Source organism: Papilio machaon, chromosome 5 (genome assembly GCF_912999745.1).
Source record: "Papilio machaon chromosome 5, ilPapMach1.1, whole genome shotgun sequence".
In the NCBI taxonomy this organism is placed as follows: Eukaryota; Metazoa; Arthropoda; class Insecta; order Lepidoptera; family Papilionidae; genus Papilio; species Papilio machaon.
In genome coordinates this window covers 5,836,463-5,855,021 of record NC_059990.1, presented here as the reverse complement: position 1 = coordinate 5,855,021, position 18,559 = coordinate 5,836,463, and the positions used below count along the sequence as shown (strand labels likewise).

Sequence of the window (18,559 nt, the reverse complement as noted above, 5' to 3'; positions counted from 1 at the left end):
GCCCTACAGAACTTTTTTTGCATATCTTTTTTTAGCCTACTTTCAGATTTTTAAAGGCGATAGGACCTAATTTTTTTTATTGAATAGAAACATTTTTTTCATTTATTCAAATTATGCCCTAGCGACCACAGTGTAAAAGTGCACCTGCATTTAAATTATGACTTATCCAAAAAGAAACTTACAAAACGCGGGATCGGGAAGCGGAAACCAACGCAAAGCGTATTACCAGTGCATAAATAAATTAACCATAGAGCAAAGGCTGAGAGATAAATGTGTGCACATTTCGAATAGAAATAATATTGAGCAAATAATGCAGAAATATTCAATTTCCTTTACATGAAATCAGATTTATTTTTGTTGTTTAGATCATCTTTTTGTGTTTGCTTTTTTAATGCCTTTTTATGAACTCTTTAATACGAACTTCGTTAATATGTAGTTGTAATCTTTGTGGTTCTTTCAAGTTGTCGTCAATTTTTCTGTAACTGTCAAATCAACGCAAAATTTTAATTTTAAGTTTATTTCAAGTTCTAATGAATTATTTCTAAAGACATTAAATGTTTCAAAACTGGATTTTGCCTAAGGATAAAATGCAAAGCACCATAAAGGAGGTGCTCGACGCTTTAGGGTAATTCTTTGAATCGAATAATTGAAGTTAACAACAAGAAAATGCTAGTTTTAATTGACTGTTATCAACCAATTGCAGATGTAGTTTAGAAGCAGATACTGTTTGGGACTACATACAGAATGATCCCAATTACGGGAATAGTAATCTCTCTACGAAGCAAGTCAATGAGTACGCACAGAGATTAGCGCTAAAAGCATCTAACGCGAAGACATTTCTAAAGAAATACGATGACCTAAGGAGCCGCAAGTAAGTCTTTTTAGTCTTATTAATAAATTTGTTGAAAAGGATATAAGGTTTTCTATATATCTGGCCATTTTACTCTACTTGTCAGCTTGTTTGCCTCATGGTTTAAAGTATAACTTCCATTTATATCTTTCCAGCACTGATAATTTGTCAGATATCATTGTTTCATTTTATAAATTGGTATGTGATGAAAAGAGATCCCGTGTTACTAAACCAAAAGTTTCTCCAAAACCAATATTAGGAGATAATAAGCATCAAATAACTAAAGAAGATTTGCCACAGGTAAATATTCCATTATATAAATTACTAAACAGTTAGAAATATTCAATCATATAAAAATATTTAAAATCTGAATGTTGTGTATGTTCTACTTAAACAATTTTTGTTGTGGCTTCTGCTTTGTTACTTATTTCTAACAATTTTAGATTAAAGACAAACTTCTTAAAGCTGTTGATGAAAGTAAAAAACTAGTAATGAAGTCATTTGAGGAACAAGAATCGAAACTCCGTCCGAATTGGTACAACAGCTTGGACCTGCCTAATTGGCAAAAAGATAATCCTGCTATGTCATGGGATTTCCCTAAAGAGCCTGCACCAATTATAGCATCATTAGGTAAGTCACAACTATATTAACATTTTGATAGAATAAAAAGATTTTTTTATTGAAATAAAATGTACATAAATAATTTTATTCACATTTAAATCTTCATTTATTGTAAATTAGCTGTCGCCCTTAACTCCGTCTGTGCGGAATTAAAAAAAAAACTTTATAAATAGCCTATGTGTTCTTCCAGACTTTGTTCTACATTTTACACATTACTTCCAGAGATACTTTCAAACAAACATCCATCCATATATCCATCTAAACTTTCACATTTATAATATTAATATGATAAACTATGCTTTAAATAACTCAACAAGTATTTGACCACAACTTATTTCTTGCACAAATAACCTTGCAAATTGTTTTGCACTCTCACCTTCCAGTCAATGATGTTGCCAGTATCAATATTTAATCTTCTACTTCCATTACAGCTGGAATACCAATAGCCTCACAAGAAAATATTATCATAGACGAACTCCTTTATGTGTTCTCTGGTGTGCCCGGCAACTATATTGTACATCAGCCAGTTAAAGATGCATTGGAACCTCGATCATTTCTCATATCTGATGATCTGGATGATGCATTAAAACAGATTGTGCAACAAATGCTACCTCTAGCATCTAATTACTCTATAGTAAGAAGATTTATTGAGCAATGCAATATGTGGTCGGGACAAGTTTTACATGCATTGGTTGCTGCTATTGAAATTTTACTGAAAGATTATTATGTAAGTAAAAATTACTGTGAAATGTGGTCTTTCAACGAGAATATTGCTGTAGTTTGGTTATTATAATAATACTAGCTTTTACCCGCGACTCCGTCCGCGCGGAATAAAAAAATGCTCACAATATAAAAAAGTTCCTATGTCCGTCTCCTAGTTCTAAGCTACCTCTCCATCAATTTTCAGCTAAATCAGTTCGACCGATCTTGAGTTATAAATAGTGTAACTAACATGACTTTCTTTTATATATCGACGCTGGAAAGCGTAAACGCTGTAACCCCGAAAGTATGAACTATACAGGAGAGCCAAAATACTTTCGGAATTTTTGAACAAAAATCATAACTCGTGAGCTGATACGCCTACAAGCATGCGGTATTTAGCAATGTTGTGTAGTTTGTGCTAACCTATAATAAAATCATTATTGTTTGATAATGGTTAAAATTATTAACGTGTGAAAAACATATTTTCGAGTTTTCAAGGGTTACAGCGTTTATGCTTTCCAGCGTCGATATATAGATGGTTACATGTTAATTTTGATAAGTAAATCATTCTTAATTTGGAATAGTTGCTATCAATATGATCATCATCATCAATAATTTTATAGTTTTATTTTAAGTTTCGTAAATACATTTTTTATATTACAAGGTGGCAAACGAGCAAGCGGCCACATGAATTCGCCGCAATGGCGAAGCGACCGATGCCCATAGACATTAGCAATTGCAGATGCGTTGCCTACCCCGAATCGACAAAGGAGGAGATGCACAAAAAGAGAATTTTTACCTTCCTATGCATCTCGTCCTCCATCAAATCCACCTCCCTTTCCTATCCTTTCCTTATAAGAAAAGGGGTGGGAAGGGAAAGAAGACTAAAACTAGGTCTCCGGCACCACACTCATAAGACTGTATGCGGAATTACTTCCACTTAACGCCTGTCTTCTGTGTGGTTGTGGTATTTCACCTGGCGATCAATTCGTGCAACTGATGTTGTTGTTGCTGACGTCTACCACTGTTAAACCTATTGTTTTTCGTTATTGCAGACTATGATAGCACAATTGGAAACTGAGCACATGGCTGGGAATTTGTCCTTACAAAAGCTATGGTACTATGTTCTACCGACCATGCACACAATGCAAGTATTGGCAGCCATCCTCACTAATATTGGAAAGGTACAACATTTCAAACTTTATAAGTATAGTTTTAATAACGAGTTTATTATATTGATTTGCGTATTTCTAAAACTGCTTATGTAACAAATATGCATAAAATAAAATTTCTATTTATTGAGTAAGAGTGTTGGTACAAATAACTGAATTTTCTACTTTTTATATCCATTATTAGGTTAAATTTGTAATATGATCTAGTTTTTAAAGTCTAGTAATAATAAAGATATGTTTTATAAAAATAATTATTTACTATGTTTAGAGTGAGTTCCGTGGCGGAGCGGTGTTAACAGTTCTTCATGATAAAACAAACACATTAATGGGTGATGCGAGAGCTCAGGAGATATCCTTGTTCCTGACAGAACGCGCCTGCAGACCTTACCTCAGGATATTGGATCAATGGATACACAAGGGCACTATTGTTGATCCATTTCAGGTATTTTTATACATTTAGTAACTTACAGTATTATAGTTTTTTTTCTTCTGAAGTTATCAGTTTGTAATCTTGTAGTGGTAGTGTTAAAAAATGTTTAATTTATTTATCTTGCAGTTCCTAAATTTATTTTAAAATTATGAAATAAATTGATTAATATAATGAAAATATTATATAAAAAAACATTTACATAATAAAAAAGCACTTAAAGTCAAATTATAGTTTTTGGTACTAAAAAATCTTATTATATTCTCTTTACTAATTTTTATATATAAAGTAAATGTTCTATTCCCATTTAGTAAATTGAAATGTTTCGTAGGAATTCATGATAGAAGATAATGAGCTGGTAAATAAAGAGGAATTGCCTGTAGATTACTCTGCGGACTACTGGGAGAAGAGATACAGCATACAGCGGGAGAGGGTGCCAAAGTTTCTTGAAAAATATACAGATATCATACTGAGGACTGGCAAATATTTAAATGTTATCAGTCAATGTGGTATGTATTTTATTTTATTTCATAATAGTTACTATATGAATGTTATAATTTTTAAAAAAATGTCAAATAATGTAAATGTGCAAAGAAAAGTTTCAGTAAACCTTCTTAGACTTTCTAAGAATACAAACCAAACTTTTGTCAAAATTTACCTCAGTGTTGAGGAACGGATGATTATGAAACATGTAATTTTTTTTTATATTAATAGATAATAAAATCTAGTCATAGCTATGACCTAAAACTGCTAACTTTCTGAAAAAAATTCATCACAAATTACAAAGCTAATTTTTATTATATCAACAGGTAAATCAATAGCGAAAACGAACACGGAAGATATAAAATACTCTTTAAGAGAACAGAACTACAGTGCCATTATACAGAAAGCGTATGCTTTCGCAAGTAAATCATTATTAGAACTACTGCTAAAGGAATACGATCTTATGGGAAGACTGAAGTCCGCTAAGAACTACTTCTTGATGAGCCAGGGCGATTTCATCGTACAGTTCATGGATGCCACAGAGCAGGAACTATCAAAGAAAATTGATGACATCATACCATCCAAATTGGAATCTCTACTGGGATTATGTTTAAGGTCAGTACAAATAGTGGATAAGTGCAATGTTTTTCTCCCTTATGGAGATAGTGTTGGTGGCTCAGTGACTTACATTCTGTAGATCCTGTGTTCGAATCCTGCCATGTAAAAATGTTTTATATATGTACATTAATCCTACGTTTACACGGTGAAGGAAAACATCGTGATATAAGCACATATCTGAGAAGAAATTCAAAGATATGTGAGAAGTCAACCCGCACTGAGCTAGCGTGGTTGAATATGTGCTACTAAGCCCTTATATAGGGTAGAGCCCCTCGGTGGGGATGTATAATGAGCTGATGATGATGTAGGTTTTTTCTATCCCAAGTTTTTTGCTTATGAAGGTTGTCTGTTTATACTGGACAATGTTCATCGCTTATAGAGGATTCTTGCTTACCCAAGTTCGATCTATTCTACAATCTATTGTAAATAATTTGTTTTAATAGTTGCGTCATATTTCTGCGTCATAGATTCTGGTTAGTTTTATAATTATTAACATATTCAGGCTCTCTGCGGCAAGTCATGATCCGTACAATGAAGATATGCGAGTGGAACTGTTGCCATATGATCTGCAGTTCCAAATGTTCAAAATTCTATCTATCGAGACTGAGGAAGAAAAAGGTAAGTTAAATATCCTAAAATAACACTAAACTTAATGCTAAATTAAGCAATGGTAATTTAAATAATATATAACTTTAAGTAATTGTATAAAGCTAAATAAATAAATTTAACACTATATTCAAATTAATCTAGATCTATTTAATTCTTCTGTAGTTAAATGGTAAAAACATCCATACATCCATCCATACAAATAATCACATTTTTAAATTTAGGTACATAATGCAAAGAATACAAGGTTTTTGATCCAAAAATTTTTAATTTGGAACTATTGGGTATTTTTTTTTATTCATTAAATATGTCTTCTCTTTGTTTCCAGAGTACAAACAGAACAAAGATTGTCCCCCGTTGACGGGTATAGAGACATTCTCATTTGGTATGGAAGTGAAATGGCCGGTGTCTCTGATATTGAATCACAAGGCCATCGCCTGCTACCAAATGATCTTCAGACATCTATTCTACTGTAAACATGTTGAAAGATTGCTTTGCAGGTCAGTTGTATATCAAATTGTAATAAGGTCGAAAATTGCTCATAACAACATACAAATGTTCTCAATTACAGCTCTTATGGTGTCCAGTGGCTGTACATTATTCTCGATCGATCTTAGATGGGTCGTAAATTTAAATCTTTGACTGTGCGGTCAATATGAGTCCTTAGTGTAAAATGTACGTCATTATCCATTGCTTGCAATATATAGGTCTTGGTGTAACACAAGGTATTGAGGTTTTCAAGTATCTTGGCGGCTCAGAACATTGTACGAGTCAATGCAATATACAATGTTAGATGAAACGGGGTAAACAATGCGGGGGTAGAGCTGACAAGATATTTGAAAAGACGTATATTTGTTGTGGCTCAGGTGTAAAGCACTTGACTTGCAATCTGCAGATCCTGGGTTCGAATCCCGTCATGTACCAATGTGTTTTTCGAGTTTCCATATACATATTATGTACATTGTGATGCAACCTGCACATATGTGAGAAGAAGTTCAATGATATGTGTGAAGTCAATCCGCACTGATCCAGCCTGGTTGACTGTGACCTAGTCACCCCTAACTGAGGGTAGGCTCTTACCCCCTCAGTGGGGACGTATAGTGAGCTGATGATGAATATTTATTGTAGAGTGTGGCTGTACAACAAGGTGGTGAAGCGTTTCTCTGAGGCGCGTCAGTACGCGGAGGCGTTTGCGCTGCGCCAGCGCATGCTGAGCTGTGTGCAGCACTTGCAGTACTACATGTGTGTTGAGGTCATCGAGCCCTCCTGGTGTCAACTCATACAGAGTCTTGACAAGGTATCAAACAACTTTTTTTTTGTTGCTAGACTAGCAGTAACTTCTATTTTAAGGGCAGTTTAGAATTATTGCGTGAATCAGTCACCGTCAAAATCGTTTAGCCGTTCCGGAGATTACGGACATATAGGCAGGTATAGATAAAAAAATGTTTATTTCTGGATGGATGGATGTTTGTTTGAAGGTATCTTCAGAACGGCTCAATTTATCTTGATGAAATTTGGCACAGATGTAGAACGTAGTCTGGAAGTACATTCCGAGCGGACGGAGTCGCGTGTGACAGCTAGTACATCATATGTACGAAATAGATTTTTTACACAGACACTCCAATTTAATTAATACATATAGATATTTAGGGTTTTATTTCTGTTAAGTTCCGATATGTTTGATTTCTGTTTTTCAGTAATTTAATATTACAAAATGAGAACAAGGTAAGGATACCCACAAACGATGTTAACTGTTTTGCGGCAAAGATGTGTCCAACATTGTAATAATGTAAAAAAAAAATCGAATACTTCACGTTTATAGTCTTGAATGTAAAAAGTCGTCTGTAACCATTTTAACCAAGAACTGAAGTTACAATAGTTTGTAAAGTTTAACAGAGATGACAAACGCTGATAATTTGACTTCAAAAGCGTGGTAGTTTTTTTCATTGAATAAGTAGATTTGGAGTGTTGAAATGTGCCTGCAGGTGAACAACGTGGACGAGGTCCTGGAGCGACACAACGACTTCCTGGAGTCGTGTCTGGGTGACTGCATGCTCACCAGCCCTCAGCTGCTGAAGGCCGTCACCACGCTCTGCCTCGTCTGTGTGCAATTCTGCACATTTATACAGGTTCATGTTTATTATTAATCCAACAATATTTTAGAATAATTCAAAATGTATAAAAATGTGCTTTATTAGATCTGCTTTTCGGAATTTTTATTTATGTATATTTTAAAATGTTTTACATAACCTTTATATAGACTATTGACTAAAATTTACTATTATGTATACAGGTAACAATTATTGGGTTCTAATAATTTTGCTTGATTGTCTATTTAAATGTGTTAAAAATATTAATAGTTTAGCATGAAAAATGTATCTTTTCTCCTGCTATTCTAATATTTAAACTTATATCTATAACTTCTAGAGCAAATTCTACTCTATCGTTTTCTTGTTTCTATCTTTTCGAAATAGCTTTTACTCTAAAGCCAAATTCGATGTGTATTCACTAAATACTATGTGTTTTCACAACCTACGCCTATAACCTAGAGGGGTAGGCAGAGATCACAGACTTCCATTTGTTGTTGCCAAATGAACCTCCGCAATCCACTTTTCGCCATTTCGGGAGACGAAATGTAACGGGTGGCGAGCCGCGTCGCCATCTTACATTGGTACATGACGGGATTCGAACCCTGGACCTGTAGATTACATGTCAAGTACTTAAACCCTAAGCCACTTACACTCTCAGTACTTAAATAGTATCCGAATAATTTTTTTTTTTAATTTGTTAACATAAAATACACATCAAATTTGTCTTTAATCTTTAATTCTAGTCGTTGTATTTAGATATTTTATTTTCATAATGTTTATTTGATAAATTAATTTATTATGTATTGTTTTAACGCAACCAAAACACGGTTAATTGGCAAAGGAAATGCACAAGTACTTCGTGGACGCAGAGCTTAACTGTATGCTTGGAACTACGTATGACCATACAGATTATAGTGAGGTATATATGTTTGATAGCACATTAACTCTATCATCACATTAGTAAACATGATGCACAATAGTATAGGATATAATAGACTATGATTTAGGCAATAACTAATCCATATAATTTTCATAAGAATTTAAAAAAAACTTCATTATGTTATAAAGAAATGCTTCCATGTAGTATTTGTGTTAAAATATTGATGTGCTTCTTTTTATTATTATTGTTTCATGACTTTTCTAATTTAGACTTATACGGTGAGTATTTTGTATTACTAAAATACTAATGTATTTTGTTAGTCTGTTGTATAATAACATAAATAATATATATAATAACTAGCTGTCGCCCGGGACTCCTTCCGCGCGCAGTTAAAAAAAAACTAAATGTAATACCCCCCCCGTATGAAAAATAGATGTTGGCCGATTCTCAGACCTACTCAATATGCTCACAAAATTTCATGAGAATTGGTCAAGCCGTTTCGGAGGAGTTTAACCATAAACACCGCGACACAAGAATTTTATATATTGGATATTATTAGAATATTATATTAGAATAAAACATCTTATTTGTTAAGAATTATAATTTCAAATGTTCAAATTTTAAACTACGAAACGACATAGATAATGTAGAAACAGAGATCTTAAAATATCTGGATTAATCTATGTTTAAATTCATAGTCAACTCTACTAGTTAAAAAAATCACATATTTGATACATATTATTACAAAAAACTTTGGTTTTGTGAAAAGGTTAACATGATACGTGCATGTAATGAAGTACCTTATTTTGTGTACGTTACGTCTACTTGACTTTGTATAGTCAATGAGTTTTGTATGTCAGGGCGGAGGTTGCGGGGCCGGGGCCGGGGGCGGGGGCGGGGCTAGTGGGGCCGGGGGCGGGGGCGGGGGCGGGTCGTCGGATTCGTTCTCGCGCTCGGTGTCCCGGTACGGGCTGCGGTTCACGGCCGCGCTGCTCTCCGTGCTCGCGATCATTGAGCGCATGGCCAGAGACAACAATACCAACAAGCTGCTCAATATCTCTGCAAGGTACAGTGTTACAGTAGTAGTAAAGTATACTATAACATTAAGTAATATAATGGCACAGTTAAAAATTGTCTTCATTGTGATGCAACCTGCACATATCTTCAAAGAAATTCAAAGATATGTGTAAAGTCAACCAACCCGCACTGGACCAGCGTGGTTGACTATGGCTTAGTCACCCCTAACTTAGGGTAGGCTCCGAGCCGAGTGAGGACTATAGTGAGCTGATGATGATGATACTTTAGTTCTCTTAACGGAACATGTTTTTGTTTAACTTCCAGATTGAACTTCAACACGTATTATGTAAAACAACTAGAGAAGTTCTGTTCTGACGACAAACTGCTGGATGGTGAGAAGAAGCAAGTGAGCTCCTAGCATAGACCTGTGCGCAGGCGCACCAACCTCGTCACCAGTGTCTAATGGATAATATATCCCATTACAAATGAACGCCTAAATCTTGTAAACATATGAACGAAGCTTGCCATACACGGTGGCCATTAAATTATTTCAAATTTTGTGGAAATTATGAGATAGAGCGAATTGTGAATATAATTGTATAAAATTAAATATAGCTGAGAGAAAAGTTTTTAAAACTGTAAGGTTTCATTTGGAACATGGGACAGTTAAATTATATTTTAAAACACGAACATAACACGATTCAAAGATGTAAAGTCAACTGATTGTGTTAACCGTTTTTTAAATATTTAATTTAAGAATTTAATGACATTTGTATGAAATTAGTAGATTTTATCATGTTTGTTATAATTTCACTTTATTCCTGATCTATTTTATTGGTATTGCAGTTTGATATATAATATATAATACATATTTGGACGCAATTTAATATTTATGTTGCTGAGGTCAAAAAATCAGTTACTATTCTTTCATCAGTTAATACAATCAGATTTGATTAATATTTTATTATACTAAAAGGAAATATCAAAATAAATAACTAGCACATTAATACACGAAAAATCTAGAACAGATGTTGAATGTTGCTTCTAGGAATTACTTGCTGGTAATGTTTTAACTAACAGTTAACAACTATATTAAATTTTAAGCAATAATGGTTGCCAAGTATTGATGATAAAAATTTTAGTTTTAGGTATTTCACAAAATATTTTTTTTAATAACAGCCATTAAAATAGAAAGTACTATTTTAATAAATGCTTGCAAATAGACAAGTAATTTTTCTACGAAAGTCTTGTTTGCACAAGTCTTTAGACTGATATTGATGATTCGCAAAAAGTTATTTTAAATTCTATAGCTTAGGGTTTATTTTTGTAGATCAACTAATCTCTAACTCATCTTAGGTAATTTGTAATGATATTAAGTATTTGTAAATCTGTGAATTAAAAATGTAGTTATTCGAAAATTAAATTAACAAAAATATGCACAAAATTCGAGTTAGTTCTCTAGTTATAAAAACGATTTACGGCCGAACTCATTGTTCTAATTATAACTGTTTGAAAATGGATGGGTTTTTTAGATTGCAATAACGATCTAAATTTTGAAGTTTTATGGGATTTCGTGATCGATTATTGGGATGGACTGTTAATCCAAAAAATAACCTTACGTTAATTTCTATTTGAATAATTATAAAATATGCCACAAATTAAAAAGACAAAATATTGTTTCATAAATTAAATAATACATGAATAAGCTTAAGCTATATTTATGTATTGACATCCATCATTAAAAATAGATATTTTAGAAAGAAATTAAATCGACTAGGCCTAGTTGTAATTACATTAAAATTTATAACAAGTACAAATTGATAATTTAAGAATCACAAAATATCATTAGTTTTGGTTCCAGTATATAAAATAAATGCCATAAAATTATCTAATAAAATTATTCCGTGCACATATATTTTTGATATTAAAAACGAAATTATGTTGATATGAATAATCTCATAATAAGATTTTTTTTATCAGGCACTGTGATAAAGAAATTATTATACGGTCAATCTCGAATAGTAATTATTAATAATAGAATTGTCTTTACTCAATAGTACTTGCCATAATAATGTAGTTCGTACGATTTATTAAAGCCATGACACTTTATTAGGGCATATAATTTTAACATGACATAATTGTTTAATTTTTATAATACGGTAAAAAAATCTTCCATGTTTCTTCCAGTATGTTGCTGAGCGAAAAAGATATTACTTTTGTGGTGTAGGTGACATTTCAACTGATAGATCTAAATAGGTGGCACCAAAGACAAGAGTGGGCTGTCATCTGTCATTTTTATGCGTCCTTCTAGCTATTTAAAAAAATGTATTCCCTTATTTCAGATTCAAAGTGAAAATAAGTAATTTAAAAAAAAAATGAGTGAAATTATTAATAGTACATTTTGTATGCAGTAAAGTGGTTTTTTTTTTTGTATATCTTTGGTGTATTTATTGCTACTGTCACTCTCAATCTTGCTGACATCTATGTCAGTGAAAACCCACGGCTACTTATATATATCACAACTAAACCGAAATAAAAAAATACACCAATTTAATTTTATATGAGACTTTCTACTAAATTTTACGAAACAAATGCTTAGTAAAATAAATAATGCATGTTAATTTATTGTTTAAAAATAATTGTCCACGTCTTATGTTAATGTAATAATTGAATAAATTACTGATGACATATTTTTTTTACCAAATAAAACTAATTTACATCTTTCTCTTATTTTATTTACATATATAATATCTTTTATCCTTTCTTACTTAGCTTAAATTAGTAGCAGTAAAAATAAATTTAAAGAAGTTTAAGTTCTAAATATTTTTTATATTTACTGTATAAGTTTTTTTTAACGAATAAATAAAATAAAAAGTCGACACATGTATTCACATAAACATTTGAATTGTAAACGTGACGCGCTTACGTATTTCACTTTAATCGAATTACAAACTTGTAATAAAATATCATCCTGTCTTATAAAAAAATGTTTAAGGAAATAACTTTAAAAAAGCGGTTTCTCACAGTGCTTGTTGTGTCAACATAACAATCGCACAGGTTTTTTTTTAGCAGGCGGCGGGCGGTGACAAAGACTTACGAAAGCTTCGACAAAAGCTCGCGGCGACCGTTTGTCGTTCGCGAACAAAGGATAACGAATTCTGTTTTGATTGTTCGATATAGAGAAGTGGAGAGGCCGGCACTTGTCTATCATAGTGCCGAATCACGTAAGAAAACGCCTAACAATGTGCACGGCAACATCAATATCAAATAAAAGTTCTGTCTAAATTTTTAACAGTTTCAGCTTTTATGCGTCGCCTCATGTAACACAACATACCGAATTCTATACACGTGTTATGTTTCTTTTGTTTGAATTATAAAAATGATGTTAGCGTTTAGCAAAGTAAAAAACAATCTATTGAGAGTAACAATTTTTCGAATACGACCCTGTATTCGACGGCTACTGGCTACTGATAATCTGCGTCAATTGTATCTATACTAGCTTTTGCCCGCGATTCCGTCCGCGCGGATTTTAAAAAAGATAACGGGGTCCTATGTCCGTCTCCTGGTTCTAAGCCACACCTCCACAAAATTTTGTATTTCGTTGTGTTAAACAACTTAAATGTGGATAAAACGATTTATTTTCGTTATCTATTCGCACTAGTAGATACTTTGAAAACTCACGCCGCTTCGGACGGGAGCGGAACTTGTGCGAGAAAGGCAGTAGACTACAATTGCGGACCCGTTGATGATTTTGGATAACCGTACAGGTTCACTTTATATAATCGGTTCGCGATTTAACAAAATAGTATATTATGCGGAGAGGTGATGATCACATGAACATGAGAGATTGAATTTGGATGACTACAAAGGTAGAGTAAGACCGAAGAAAGTATGGATGAATTGTAAAGGATATGTGTAAGATGGGTGTAAATTCATATACATAATATGACAGCGGATAGAGATGTACGAAAGAATAGTACATATTGTGCTGACCCTCTGTAAGGACGCCAGTCGGTTGTTACTGATTTAACAAAATAATCGACGTTGCTATTAATAAAAACGAATTTGCGATAACGCGTTATTTGTAACGAATATGTTTTATTTAACAAATGCCAGTAATATATACACAATATATACCTTTTTTACAATTTTTGTTTTGTTCGACGCAATGCGCGTTCGGAATTGTTTCCGGGGTCAAAGGAAGGAACATTTGGTCGTCATTACAATTACAATTGTTTAATTTATTTAAATTAATGATAAAGATGTTTTCCACACCGAGTCTACAAGGTCTTACATTTACAATATTTGTAGATAGTAACGTTTCCTGGATTAATTTGGGGTCCTGGGATCTTGGATAATGTTAACAACATTCGAAACTCATACGTGGTAAAATTTTCATCTGTCTCAAACAATTAATGTAAAGTTACAAACAATTTTCAGTGACAGAAGATCGGAGGCGTTTGAAGGTCAGACTACCTTTAAACTTTTTCGACCATTCGTTTTCGGATTTTAGTTTTTAGTTTTTAAAAACATTTAACACGACTTGATGAAGCAATTAAACCAATAATTTTTATTGTAATAATATTTGCAAAATGTATACCTCCGAAAGTAAATTATAGTAAAGATGTAGTTAAAAATATACATTTTTAGTTAATAGATTTTAAATATGATTTTATTATTAAATCTAACTATTTTTAAATAATTAAATATAGTCAACATTAATAAGATGAATAGTGAAAAATGAGTACGTTCTATAAACACCTGAATTTTATACGGCCATTGAAAAACGACGCGCCTTTGAAATTTGTTCGTGTGATGTAGACTGGATCGGGTCATTCTTATGGCAGAGATTTATATGTTTTATACGTTCAGTCTATAAACGCCACGCTTTTATCGGCCGCGGGACGTTTACTGATTAATAAAGTGGCCGAGATGCGGAAGGAGATGCCGCTTCCTAGAAATATCAACTATGTTCATACTATTTTTACGGTTTTTTAAAACCGACAATCTCGATGACTAGCTGTTACAGTATTTTTTTGAAACAACTATAGATTTGAGATTATTTCGAAAGAACTAAGAACTAGTTAGAAGACACACGAGCAAGATCTTATGTGACGTCTGAGAAAACTTATAACAAGAGCCAAGTGGTTGCACCAACAGCTTCCATGCGATGTTGTCTAAAAATTATTTTTTTTGTTTAATCCTAACCTTTCCTTTTTAGAGAACTTATATTTTTGTATCAACCTTGTATTGGTATTTTTATCAAATATGCAAAGCTTTATTTAGTGTGCGCGGGGGCAAGTTTATCGGATTATAATCGTAGCCCGAAGTGCGTTAAACTTGCGCGTAGCATCCGCATAGCCGCATACCGAGCCGTGCGTTTCGACATCCCATCTGAATTACAATGTATGGAATTCACAGACCTCAAGCGTTGCCAGTTGCCCCCGCCTCGTTACCGCCTCGCGTCCGCGTCCGCATCCGATCCGTGCGGAATAAGAAACAGCGGCACTACTGTTAACTCCATTGTTCTTGAACGAACAACGGACAATGTGTTTTAGTCGAATATGGCACCGCGATTATGTCAACGGTTGTGTTTTGTTTCTAAAGTTTAAACTTCGAGTGTAGCGAGAAATGTTGGAGTAATGCTTTCTGAATATTAATTAATAAATATACCTACAATGCATTTTTTATTTTATTGATTTTCAATGTCATTATTATTACAGTTATTACATCATAATAGTTTTTGCAAAGGTGTGGCATTTTTAACACTGTAGTAACAATATTAATAACCATATTCTTAACAATGGATGTTGCTTGCCGGTTTATTAGCATCTAACCGATCCGAAGTTTAGTTGCGTCAATGCTATTTAAGCAGGTTACAGATTGATAATCTTACTAATATTGTAAATTTCAAAGTTTAGACGGATGGATAGATGTTTGTTATATACTATATCCAAAACGGCTTAACGAATCTCGTTGAAATTTGACACAGATGTAGAACATAATCTGGAAAAACACATAGGCGAAAATTCGTTGACCGTCATCGTAATCTCATCTAATAACTATGAGAAAAATAGATGTGTGATAAACGTCCTCCGGTCTTGGTATTGTACATATATAATATATATAATTAAAATCCAGTTAACGTAAGTTAACAATGACTTTAGAGTTCTTATTCCTTTCATCTAATCATTCAATTTTAGTTGTAGTTATATATGTTCGCAAGGTCATTTAAAAAACAAATACTAAAATATGTAATAAGAAGTATTTTTTTATTAACTTTATCATTCATTTGATGAGATTAGATAAAGTAACATCTTTAATATTTGCTAGAAAAAACCAAACCCGACTTGTAGGTAACGATTTACGAAACTCGTTCGAAGCAATGACGCAATAGTCTAATTATTTCCGCATCGCCACAACTGACACTATTTAGTACGTAGCTACGTAGTCGGTGGGCCGGTGGGAGCCGGAGGCGACCCGCGTACGACAAGGGCTGTCAACCTTTATTTTTTTAATTCTAATGAAAAAAAACTCGTAATTTTTTGCCGGGTTGGCATCTTGGTTCTGAATCGGAAAACGAAAGAAATTATGTTCACTAGAGATGTTTTGCGAACAATCACACAAAACTAGTGACTTGTTTAAGAATATAACCCACATTAACCTCAATGCAATGATGACACGTACACAGAATATGCAATTTGTAAAGCCAATAGGAGGCAGCCCTAAACAGGACCGTCGTTGCGTCAGCGGAAAGGTTGCGGCATTCGTTACATCAAGTGCTTACGCCACCTATAGTTACTTCAATACCTCAGAGATAACAAGGATCAACAGATGTCCGGTATCCAAACGAGGCGTCAAGTTATCGATGCGTTTTACAAAATTTGTATTTGGCATATTGGTACCGTTATCAGAGCGAACAAAGAGAGCCCTATACTATACCACAATGTTTCCAGTTTTGTGGTACACTTAAGTCAAAAACTATTAATTTTTCATATTTTGGACTTTCTCGCAGTAATTTCAATTTATTTCTAGATATTTTATCTTTCGTAAAAATCCTATGCTTTTGATAGTATATAATAATAACTAGAAGTTTATAGCCAGTACTGACTTGAGTTATTTTACAAATGATTATAATGATGGTATACAAATGGACACACGAGAATGAGTGTCAGTTTTACATTTCTAGGCTATTTGTATTTTTTGATTTAAATGCTCTCATTTCTGATATTCCTTGAAATACGACGGTTCCAGATCTCAGTTCCAGGAATATGAATTCGACGTCTTTAGATTTCTTTCGCTCTCATTTGTATATCAAATGTGTTAATAAATTCTTTAAGTAATAAATATTTTCACTAGAATATATTCATATACTTTTTTTAAAAGATATCTTGTTATAAAAATGGATGCAATATTTACGAACGATTTGTAGTATTCTATTATAGGTAAGTTTTATCCATACATTTTTACAGAAGGTAACACAACGAATCATTATAGAATTATCATCAAAAACGTAATTTCAAGAAAAAAATTGAACTACCGTAGAGTATATTTATTTAATTTAATTTACAATAATGAAGTCGGGGGAGTGTACTAGTGATATGATTTGGTATTTTCATGAGCGTTTCGAGTTCCGGTAGGTTCGTGGAAATGTCCATTTTCGCGGTATGTATGCGTTGGGCGGCCTATAGGTGCACGTGGTCTCGGGGGCCAGGGGTCGCTGCGGGGAGGGGAACGGTAAGGTTTGGGATCGGTGACCGCGTACGCGTTGCCTTGCATAAGGAGCCGACCGTCTTTGTATTCTACTAAGGTTGCGGACTCCCCGACCGATGAGAATGGCGCGAAACTATTGACGCTTCAGAACACTGATGCTAACAATTGTTTTTTTAAGCCAATACAATGACCTGACATGTCGTAAGTCCACGTAATATTTCGTATGTTTACAATTTTACAATGAAACAATCTATTCATTTTTGCATCATTAATAATTTATTTTCTATAACTTATGATGTTTGGTTCACGATATGAATTCTTAATTGCGGTTGGCAAACTTTTTTAATAAGTTATCTGCATTTACTGTATAACAAATTAAAAAGATAGACAAAGCTATAGTGTAACCTCATGTAAGAGATTGGTTGATATATTTTTCTTTTCTTTTCATAATAAACCTTAAACAAGAAATTCTTACATAGAAAACAATAGTGTACAATTTGAATTATTCATAATTCCTACGTCATAGATTGTGATTACATATAACTAGTTACTACTTTTAGCCTACTGTCGATTGTACCCAAATAAATTGATATGATAATATTAAGGACATCGGCGCAAGTTACGAATTCAGTTTGAATACATTTGAATTATTTCGTAATGTCGTCGAATGATTTATTGATGATGTATTTAAATACATCGCCGGCAAGAGAATACAACTGACAAACTGTTTTGTATGTAGGGTACAAACGTTTAATCAACGATAAATAATATTTATATGAATTTACGACTACAGTTAGGAACGAAGAAGCAGTAGTGAATAAATTTATATAAGAATTTCTGAGATGAGGCATTCAAATCTACATCTCTTGTTAATTTGTTTACCCAATATTAATGCTACAGTTTATCATAGAGGTGATCAACAAACAAAAATGTTTTTCTTCATCAGAACTATAGAAGTAGAAGCTTCATAGAACAAAATTATATTTAAAACTAACTGTTGCCATCGAATTCGTCCGCATGTGTCTTCGGGTCGCAAAATCTATAAAAAATAAGCCTAAAATACATCTTCATATTTTAGCTAACATACATTAAAAGTGTGGCAAAAACTGTTCAACTGTTTCGAAAATTACCTAAAACAAACGCAGGTTCGCGAACAGACAGAAAAAAATGCTTTTTTGTTACAAGTAACACGAATACATCATGTTCGTAAAATATGAAATTTTTATTTTGATGTTACATTCAGACATTCCATTTTTATTAACTGTGTATATTTACATACAGACACTCAAATTTTATTTATCTGTGCAGAATAATTCATTTTCATTCTGTTATCTTTTGTCTGGATCAGTACTTACACATTTGAAGAATTTATAGGTTCTT

At 33.1% G+C, this 18,559-nt stretch overlaps 1 protein-coding gene across 1 annotated transcript; it reads left to right on the top strand.

The window, feature by feature from the left end:
* The first annotated feature begins 501 nt into the window (after window positions 1-501).
* On the top strand, window positions 502-10,150 carry LOC106708524 (gamma-tubulin complex component 2). Its single transcript, XM_045677903.1, has 16 exons — window positions 502-625; window positions 704-871; window positions 1,006-1,150; window positions 1,294-1,480; window positions 1,903-2,198; window positions 3,229-3,357; window positions 3,614-3,787; window positions 4,104-4,281; window positions 4,582-4,870; window positions 5,376-5,491; window positions 5,808-5,979; window positions 6,608-6,776; window positions 7,465-7,608; window positions 8,411-8,496; window positions 9,354-9,515; window positions 9,791-10,150. The coding sequence occupies exons 1-16, from the start codon at window positions 555-557 to the stop codon at window positions 9,882-9,884; spliced, it is 2,580 nt and encodes an 859-aa protein (XP_045533859.1). The 5' UTR covers window positions 502-554; the 3' UTR covers window positions 9,885-10,150.
* The last annotated feature ends 8,409 nt before the right edge of the window (window positions 10,151-18,559 follow it).